A 10136-nucleotide genomic window follows, 5' to 3' on the forward strand; every position below is an offset into this window, starting at 1 on the left:
ATTTGAATCAAAGCTTTCAGTCTTATAGGCAGACAAGCAAAACCTAAAGAAGTAATCTTACATTATAACTACCTATAGTTAGACTCATTGCATAACCAGGGAAAGAAAGTTTGGTTGCTGTGGATGGTGGGAACACATGGATAACATTAATGACAATGTAAAATGCTTGATTATAATGACTGATGAAGATGATAATGTATGAAGATGATGATGATGATTTTAGTGATGATGAAGATGGATGGGGGTAATGACTGATTCTAGGATGAGGGGGAGATGATGAATTGAGGTGATGAGGATAAGCAATGGTGATTTTATGATGATGATGATGATAGTGATGATGATAGGGATGATGATGATGATAGTGATGATGATAGTGATAATGAGGATGATGATGTTGATGATAGTGATGAAGATAGTGATGACCATAGTGATGATGATAGTGATGAAAGTGACAAAGATGAAGATGATGATAAACGTTGATGATGATGATAGTGATGATGATAATAGTGATTATGATGATGGTCAACATCATGATAATAGTGATGATAATGATAGTGATGAAAGTGGCAAAGATGATTATGATGATGAACAGCTATGATGGTGATAGCGATGATGATAACAATGATTGTGATGTTAACATGATGATTTTATGAAGATGATGAATGATGAAGCTGATAATGATTTGATAAGAATAGTGAAGAAGTTCTGGATGATAACAATGATGATTTCAGTAACCAACATAATGATAATATACCACCAAATTTTGACCGCAACTCAATTTCATTGCTATTTCAACAGGAAATCATAGCGTGACATTCTACGAGTTAAACTCGATATATGGACATGATACATTTCTGCTGGATGTTGTCGCTGTGGGTGCAGCTGTAAAGGTAAACATTCTCCTTCTACTTTTCTCTACACTTTAAGCATGTTTACACTTGATTCCTGAGCATGGTGCTTGGAAGTACAATTAACTTGGGCACTTATATAAACACAGCTGATTTAGAAGTACACACATCAAAATACAAGGACGGGGTACTGTCTCAAACTACAAGGTTGGAACTGGGTCACAGAGCACGAAAGAGATCTAGGGGAGTTTTCTGGGGGGACGGGGTACTGTGCCCAAGTACAAGGTAGGAACTTGGTCACAGAAGACGAAGCGCGAAAGGGATCTAGCTAGGGGAATTTTTGCTTGAGGGGGGAGGGGGGGGGGTCCTCGAGGTGGCAACTACAAACCACCCTAGAAATATCCAATACAAAATAATTTTCAGTCATCAAAATCAAATCTACGTCATATTTAAATTTTTCTCAAATGAACCTCCCCTAGACAAAATCCTGGATCTGCTCCTACAAAGTGTCCATTGAGCAGTGTTAGTGTGGGTAAACGCTCTTAGCCTTTGAGTTTGTTCACCGGCAACGCTACTCAGTGAGCTATTCATTCATGATTACATGGTTAGAATAAAATTCACATACCAGACAAAGGGCGTTTTGCTATTTAGCTAAACACAAAACTAATTTACAAGTATTGTACAGATTGTGAAGAGGTGGGGGTCTTTCTGTAGTGTTAATAATGTGAAAGCTTTGAAGTGTTCAGATGGATAAGAAGGGGCTAAGGTGTTCTATATATAGAAGATATTTTGGGTGACTGTGATGTGTCGGACAATGCTGGGATTGATTACTTTGATTGGATTAAAAGTGATCCCACGCAACCAATTAGCTCATAGGATATCCGCGTCAATTTCCCCCTGTCACTGTGTGCCGTGGCGTTTAATACTTTAAAGTCATAGCAAATCTAATTAATGTACTGTATTTAAATTACCAAGGAACGTAAGGGCTTGTAGAATAATCCTCCATCTGTAGGGATCATTTTCTTTTTGTACAGATTGGTATAATTTTTTGCGCGCAATAATTGGTCTCAATTTACGTCAAGGGACTAAATGTCCCGCGCGGGTCAAGGGTGCGCTCAGAAAATTTCACATTTGTCAGAAATATCCTCATCTTGAATTATTTTTTATTTCATCTGTGTTTTATTTGATACTACACAGGGACATTTGGAGACAGATTTAAAGGTTAATGGCAAATTAAGAAAAGACAAGCGATGAACAAACAAGATTTGTAACACTTCCAGCAGCCAGTCCGTAAAACTTCGTTCACAAACACACACTACGCCATTTTAGAAAATATTCTTTATATTCTTTTAACCCAAAATATTGGTTAATGGTATTATTCTCGTAGTTATCTAGGGTTGTTCTTAGCGTTTTTCGATTTAGTTTTATGACGTTTTATCGGTCCAAAGGGTCGTTGAAACGGCGTAAAACTAAATCGAAAACGCTGAGAACATCCCTAACTACAAGAATTTCAAATATTATGATTAACCAGCCAAGATAAGCCTTTAGAATCATGAATGATATTATTAATTATATATGTTTTGGGAATACGATTTTTTTGATATTATATTCCCCAATTACCTTTACCGGGAAAGAAAGAAATCATATACAAGAAAATTACCCCTTGAAAGGGAAGTTGTGGATTAGACCACTGTTAAAATTAGTTTCAAAATAAGTTTTAAAGGACAATAAAAATAGAAATGACCCTATTTCTTTGGGAAATTTTTGTTATGTCGTTGCGTGGCATTGTCCAAGCTATATTAGGCTTTGCCTGCTTCACAGATAATATAGATAATAAAAATTCAAGAAATTTCTACAATATTTGATTTAATCAATAAAGTGTATAGTTTGCACATTCTTTGAATTACTCCATGCTCATGCAAGAGAAAACCGCTCACCAAAATTGCATCTTATTACAGTGAGGACACTCGAACCGTGAAAACTCTCACAACTAAATCAGATAATAGGTTTTTTACATCGGATATCATTAAATGTAGAGCTGGTTTTCATACCCTTCATCTTGGTTGAATTTTACAAACATTTTGTCATTATTTTCTCTATCTTTCGTATTTTATATCAACCAACACGAGAATAACGTCAAACCAGCCTTGGTTTGCTAAATTAATAGAAGCCACTCTAATATATTGAGGAATGACAGATCTGATCAGGTCAACAAAGCTCATTTCCTTTTTTGGTCTTGTAATTTTTAGCCCAAGGGGTGCCCATTCGTGAAATGACTAATAATAGTGCTTTTTCTCACACTTCTTATATGTTAACTAAAACTCGCGATTGTTGCGGGTCGTTATACGTTGGAACCAAAAGAGGAAAACAAGGGTATGTAGTTAAGTTTTTGCTTACCGTCTTAAAAATTAAAATGCATTTAGATATTGGAACGGAATTTCATCTCAGAAAATTTAAATGATAAATAATTGTCTCTGTAGCTTCTCCAAATCACGCTTTCGCCTTTCTGGTTATCGATAATATTTCCTGAATATTTGCCATTCAAATTGGAGTAAAAACAACTGTTGTACCACCAAGCACCATGTCTATCAACAGCACAGTGACCACCATATTTGTCGTTATCTCTATCCTTTGTAGAGAAAGCCATGTTATTATGATAAGTCAGTGAGTCTCCAGCAGTACCTGAGTACGATTCAAACTTCAGTCTGTACTTATCTGATTCGTTGCCAACACTAAATCTCTCATATTTGGCATAAACCCTGTTTCGTTCCCAGTCCTCCAGATCTACGCGGAGTGTTGACTCTTTGTTTGCAGTCAGTCGATGAATGTAATCGTTACCCAACCAAAACTCGCTAATCAAGTTTCCAAAACCTGTTTTGTATTGTTGCCAATCGCGGTAAAAGTTTTCTGAACCGTCTTGTCTTCTTTGGAACACTGTCCAACCTCCTCCATCGGTTGTCATGTCACAGTAGACTTGGAATTCATCTTGGTCGTCGGGTTACACGGTGTACACGCCGCTGAGTCTTTCTCCGAGTTTATAGATATGTGAACAATCTTCCCGGTAAACTGTCAGTGTGGTTCTGGTGTCGGTGTAGAAAACTCCAGCACTTGTGGCCGTGCACACAAATACACCAGAATCTTCTAATCTCAAGTTTCTCACGATCAAGAGCCCATTTTTTACTTCATGTCTACCAGAGGGAAGCACTCCATTCTCTTTTCTCCAGCCTATCACTGGTTGAGGATCACCTTTAGCTGTACAGTTTAAGACCATACTCTTACCATGTATAGTTTCATACACTTTGGGGGGCTTTATAACAAAAACTGGAAGCTGCACAACGACAAGTACCGACCATGCCATCACAGAACCAAGAAGATTTTCCGCTTTGCAAAAATATGTCCCAGAATCTCCTTTCCTGGTTTTAAACAAAGTCAATCTCCTCTCCAGGATCACTGAACGATCGCTTGGTAACAGACCGGTTGCTTTAGACCACGTGACCTTAGGGTTGGGATGACCCGTCACGTGGCACGTCGGTAAAGAAATATTATTTCCTAACTTAACGTGGATGAGTGTTTTATCGAGGGTCACTCGAGGGAGGAAGTTCACTTCGATTCGTGCTGTGCTTTGTGCTTTTCCGAGAATGTTGGAAGCTTTACACTCATAAATACCCGAGTCATTGAATGTCACGTGTTTGATCTCCAGTCTGCCGTTACTATGAATAACAGATCTGTCAGTAGCCATGGAACCATCTATCTTGCTCCAACCAATCACGGGTCGAGGATAACCACTTCCTGAACAATCCAAGATGGCGGATTTGCTTTCGTTTACGATCAAATGAGGAGGCGAAAAAACTACTGATGGAACAGCTAAAGATGGACCTGGTTCTCCCTTGGGTCCTGTCATCCCCCTTGGTCCAGGAACACCATCCTGGCCAGGATCTCCTTTAATTCCACGAGGTCCTCGTTTCCCTATGGGACCAGGAAACCCCCTTGGACCCCTTGGGCCTCTTCTTCCTCTTTTGCCAGGTCCTTTTATAACCATAAGTGGGTTGGTAGCGTAGAAAGACAAAATTCTTTTATCGATCAAATGTAGAAGCATCTTGTTGGTTATACCACTTGCATTTCTCTCGTCATTTTCTAAACTACGCTGAATGCGACTCTTTCCTTCTGAGAAAGAACGCTCCAAAACGTCGTTTACCACGGCGTTCCTGATTTCAGGCACCAAATCGTTGATTCTTGATTGCTGCTTCCTCAGTATCATCTCGATGCGTACAAATTCGCCGCAGCCCAAAAGCAAAACAATTATTAAAGCGATGAAAGCAATTTTAGAGGAAGAACTTGATTTTTGTTCCATTGTTAAAGCAAGCAATCGCACTTTGTTTATCAGTGAAAACGTCTTGCTCTAGAGTATACGTATCTTAATTTGCCAGCGGTAACTCTATACTGGTCTCAGTTACAAGGTCATTACTACATACGACGTATTTACTATCTGATTTTGAATTGCTTTCTGTTGTATAAGATCACAAGTAGCCCAAGCTAGGTTCTTTTCCAACATCACGTGACGGTGCAACTTGGGCTGCCTGTGGTTAGATGGCAGAACAATAGGCCCTTTTAAGTTAACGGTCACGTGTCTGTACTGGACTGCAAAATTTTTATTTTTATATTAAATTGGTGATTCTTTTTAGCTACTTGTAAAGAACTGAATGAAAACATGTGTAACCAGTGTGTTACGAAATGCACTTTTATTACGATCTCTCGAAACCGGTTGTAGAAAGTTTCTTTGCAGTCCAGTAAAATTCATCCATGGGAATCAAGATGTTCGTTCATTTGCTCTCAGTGAATTAATCAGCACGTGATTGCTTAGCTGCAAAGGGCCTATTACATCCCTGCCATCTAACCTGCCTGTCGTCACGTGATGATGCAAAGCCTCGATTGCATGGCGATCCTTCAAAAACTCAATAAAATCTCAAAATCAAACAAAAGTAAAGAAATCCTAGCTGACCTTTGAAAAGTAGTACCTCTCGTCCTGTGTAGTCATATTTTGGATTAAGCCAGTCTTAACGTTTTATCCAAAATCTAACCATTGAACTTAGAATTGACAGACCTTTTCATTGGTACGGCAGCAATCTTGAATTCTATTGTTTTAATCAAGACATTATGGGATACTGAGGGGGCAACTATTGGAAAATGTACAGACTGCACAGAGTCAGTATGTATTTTTATATAACTACGCTTTTCAATGAAAATCATATCGAAAACGCAATCGAATTTGCTGATAGCTGGAGAAATATGCGAAACTAATCGATCAAAACTTCAAATAATTTGAAAAGGTAACCTCGCCACTCTATACTTTATAAGTTTTCTACATGTCCCCTCCCCCCTTCCGGGTATCCCATGATTCAAGATCAATAAAGGTCCATTCCAAATGTGGTATCAAAACTCCTAATCTGCGATGAGGTCAAGTAACGACGATCTTTTGTTTGTCTAGTATTTTTTTACCGAAGGGCCAAAGGGAGCTCAGTTGCACGTAAGACCACACTATTCACAATTCTTAAGATTTCTCTAAGTCAGTACGTACGTTGCAGTTAAAGAGCGGAGACCAAAAGAGGGCCGAAATTAATAAATTAAGTGTAGGAGTGCTAGCCGTGCATGGCATTCAAGGCTTGACGACCGTAATAAAGGCGCGGAGCAAGTTCTAGAATCTTCATGCATAATTTTCGCGCTTATATCTATTTATAGTGGTAAAAGATTTAAAAAAAATGCTATACCAAATTTTAAGTAAATTTATGACCTTTCTTGTTAAATGTTCCATTCGTGTCTTCTTATTGGGCGATATATTTTAAAGTTTATGTACTTATCGCGAATAGAAATGACGCGGTCAGCTTAGACAAATTATAGTTCGAACGAACCGTCGGAATTCTCAGTATCGATTAATTTTTTTCATGCCGATGTAAATTTTTACTGGGTTTCTGGTCAGTAATCAAACGCGTTTTCCTACAGTTTTTCCAGGAATTCAAAAGCGAAACTGAAATAACGAACAGGCTGAGCGCGAAGTGAGCAGAATTGTGGCCGGCACGCACCGAAATAAATTTCAAGGTAAGTACAGATTTACTAATAGGTGACATGCTTACATATATCTAATGTATTAGAAGCTCTGATATCACATATAAGCCAAAGAAAAATTCTGGAACCTTTAAAGGAACCTGTATATGTTCAAAACACGCCGGCTGGTCGTTGGCTTTGTCTTTAGGTCTTCAATGTTTTAAATTTAAAATTTAGTTTTTTTTAACTACAGCTTATTCGACTTGCTTTGATATCACGATATTCTTTTAGATTGAACTTAACTTGAATGATCGGGATCTGCAGTATGGTCATGAAACAATTCACTTCCGAATGAAAGACAGTTGTCAAACGATTATTCAGTTCTCATTCATCGAAGGTTTGGTCTTAAAAGAAATTTATTTATTAAAACTAGACTAGACTTGGCCCATCCTTAAAGGTGGCATTAATATATAATGAAAGGACGGAATAAATTTTGTCTGCGCTCCAAGTACATCTGGCCTATGCCTGTAAAATTAATTGTCTCTTGAAGAGTAAGACTGGTGATAGCTTTCTTTGCACTTCTGCGGACCACATTCTCTTGCATATGCTAAGTTGAGGACCTGGAGGCTAGGGTATGGCGTTCCCGCCAAAAATCAAACTTGCGACAAAGAATTTCATGCATCAAGAATAAACTTCAGTCGAATCGTCGGGTTTTCCCTGACTTGGACGCGGGGGAACTCGCTTCAATTTCATTCAACTCTGAGAACGTCCACCCCCAAGATACTTTGCAAACATGCAAACAAGTATTGGAGCGAGAGAGGAACCCAGTAGAGCAATGCTATAGCAATGTGAACTAAATGCAAAATGTGCATACGTTTAGTATACACTTTTATTGGTTCTTGTTGGATTAACACAAGCAAATACATTATGGACTTTATTTTACAACTGTTTAAATTCTCGTCTACCTATGTGTAACGTCTCTTGAATACGACTGTCATATGTCACAGTGTGCGTGCAACTGGACTCAAAATCCATCGAGATATGAATAACAATTGAACAGCCGCCATCGGTTGATCTAACAAGAGAAGCTAATGAGGAAATGCTTTGTTATCGTCAACCAAGATGGTGGTTATGACGATGCTATATACTGTCATTTTATATATCGTTACACTACACGGTGTGAGCGTTGCGTGACGACACTAAAAACGGCAGCGGCTAGGCAGAGGCTACGAAGGTTCTTTAGGTCAGCCCATCGAGTTCCAGCTCTAGAGGAAGCGGCATGCATCCCCACTACTATAACCAAGATCACTGCATATATAATGTGCATTATGCATACTAAGCATTAGCACTCACTTAAGGTTGGTACGCTAGCATATGTCATAAATGTGTACATGGTTTAGTTTGTTCATGTGAATAACTTGCATATTTATCTAGGGTGTATAGGCTTTTATTTGGTTTTGCATTCCAATGTAGTTACGTAAGAATTGTAATGTTTTAACTTTTTCTAGGATGATTTGAGGGTAAGTTTAGGTTGGTCGTTCTTAGAAGGTGTGGTAGTCTGAGGTTGGGCATATTTAGGGACAAAAGGAAACATAGTATTAATTTTTGGAGTTTATTCTTTCTTCATTGTAAGCCGAGAACTCATTGGAGCGTGATCGCGATCATCAGTCAATTCTGATTAAAAATCTCTGTATGTTAGGACGAAGTACGACATAGAATGACGTAGAAACTTGACTATAAATTTAAAATAAGAACATGCGTAATAAGTAAATTACGAGCCTTAGATGAAACGACTGAAGAAGAGTGCCATACAAGCCTTTCACAACTTCAAGTCGCGTAAAAAATGAGCCAGCTCAACTAGAAACTGTGGACAGCTGTTTCGGCCTGTATTGGGCCTCGTCAGCACAGTAAATTTAAAAGAGAAGTTCGTCGGCTTTTATTTGATCTTAGAATATGGGGAATAAGCCGAATAGAGCAATTAGTTCGTGGCAAATTTGCCATTAGGCGGTATGGCTTATATTATAACAGCATAGAGCAATTATTTCTTGATTAATTAACTGTCGATATGGACTTCTGATGGCTTTGTTTGAGTACGAACAGTCAATTCAATGATACAGTAGTACTCAGTGATAAATTGTGGCGCCTAAATATTGTTCAGCCGGTTATGAAACGTTCCCGTTTTTGGTTCGGCTTAATTTTAAAGCGATTCAATATTCATTGATATAATACAAATCTCTGTGCGATTTCGCTTTCGTTTATAGGCTATGTTTTGTCTAATCACTGAATGCTCATCATTAGTCGCGACGCTTCTGCGACGCTATTGATGGTTGGGAAGTATCTGAACTCGTTTTTCGTTTTGGGCTGCCTGTGTAAGTATGGCTGGAAGAAACTTTTCAAAGTGATTTCAATTTGTCAAAGAGAATTCGTGTTTCACTAGATTAGAAGTGGTATATATCGAGATCGATCTTGGACTATTAAAATTAAAGGACATTTCTCACTTATATTTAGCTTCTCTTGTTAGATTATCAACCAACATATGGCGGTGCTGTTTCATTATTATCCAGTATCTCGCAGAGGGATTTTCACCCCAAGTGCAAGCTGCATGCATGTTATAACAAGAGAAACGATTGGCAAGCCTTCAGTGAAAAAATCACCGATAAAGACGCTGCCAGATGATATCCTGGCAAATTGAGAGATTAAACGGGCCATGGTTTCTAGAATTTTCTGGCTATGTTTTTAACGACGCGAAAATTTCAATTTATATTTATTAAAGTTACATAAATAGTAGATTTAAATTTAAAAACTTTCTTTAATTTACTTCACGCGTACGGACAGAAAAAGACAATTTTTATGACAATCGATGACTACACTTTATTACAACTCCGTAATACTTTTTCGACTCCATTCGGCTTTTTCACACAAGTTTAGCTAAAAGTTGTTGGCATGCTGACATCATTAGGACACTGGGCCCGGTTGTTCAAGGCTACGTAAGTGCTAATCCAGGATTAAAACTGTATAGGTCTTATTAAGAGTTAACCCAGGATTAGCACTAATCGAGCTTTGAACAACCCGGCCCTGAAGTCTAAGTAGCCTACCGAGAGTAGCCTCTTAACAATATGACAAATCACCATGCATGGAATTATAATTTTAGCCGCATTCATAGCACAAACTAAGAAAGAGGGAATTTCCCCCCGACTCCCACCTTGTATCCGTTTTAAAAGACCTCCCTGAATTCTCGAAATCGCAGAC

General features: G+C 38.4%; 2 protein-coding genes and 1 pseudogene across 3 annotated transcripts in view; 1 reads left to right on the forward strand and 2 right to left on the reverse strand.

The window, feature by feature from the left end:
* The window catches only part of LOC116290115 (uncharacterized), a 63019-nt gene that overhangs the window by 8997 nt on the left and 43886 nt on the right, over positions 1 to 10136 (forward strand). For both annotated transcript variants that reach the window (XM_089024435.1, XM_089024434.1), the window contains 3 exons: positions 799 to 890; positions 2046 to 3221; positions 6846 to 6941. In XM_089024435.1, coding sequence (XP_088880561.1) covers positions 799 to 890; positions 2046 to 2102 — 149 coding nt within the window. In that variant the 3' untranslated portion in view covers positions 2103 to 3221; positions 6846 to 6941. The remainder of the gene's footprint in view (positions 1 to 798; positions 891 to 2045; positions 3222 to 6845; positions 6942 to 10136) is intronic.
* LOC116290116 (roundabout homolog 1-like) lies at positions 2698 to 5826 on the reverse strand. The gene has a single exon (XM_089024449.1). The coding sequence runs from the start codon at positions 5197 to 5199 to the stop codon at positions 3847 to 3849; it is 1353 nt and encodes a 450-aa protein (XP_088880575.1). The 5' UTR covers positions 5200 to 5826; the 3' UTR covers positions 2698 to 3846.
* Positions 3268 to 3810, reverse strand: LOC148904485 (ficolin-2 pseudogene; annotated as a pseudogene).

Source organism: Actinia tenebrosa, unplaced genomic scaffold (genome assembly GCF_029948245.1).
Source record: "Actinia tenebrosa isolate PJP-AT-01 unplaced genomic scaffold, QUT_ActTen_1.0 PGA_scaffold9__36_contigs__length_13948895, whole genome shotgun sequence".
Classification (NCBI taxonomy): domain Eukaryota; kingdom Metazoa; phylum Cnidaria; class Anthozoa; order Actiniaria; family Actiniidae; genus Actinia; species Actinia tenebrosa.

Bases quoted from the DNA above. Each gene is read 5' to 3' on its own strand.
- LOC116290116 (XM_089024449.1), bottom strand. From the start codon at position 5,199: ATGGAACAAAAATCAAGTTCTTCCTCTAAAATTGCTTTCATCGCTTTA.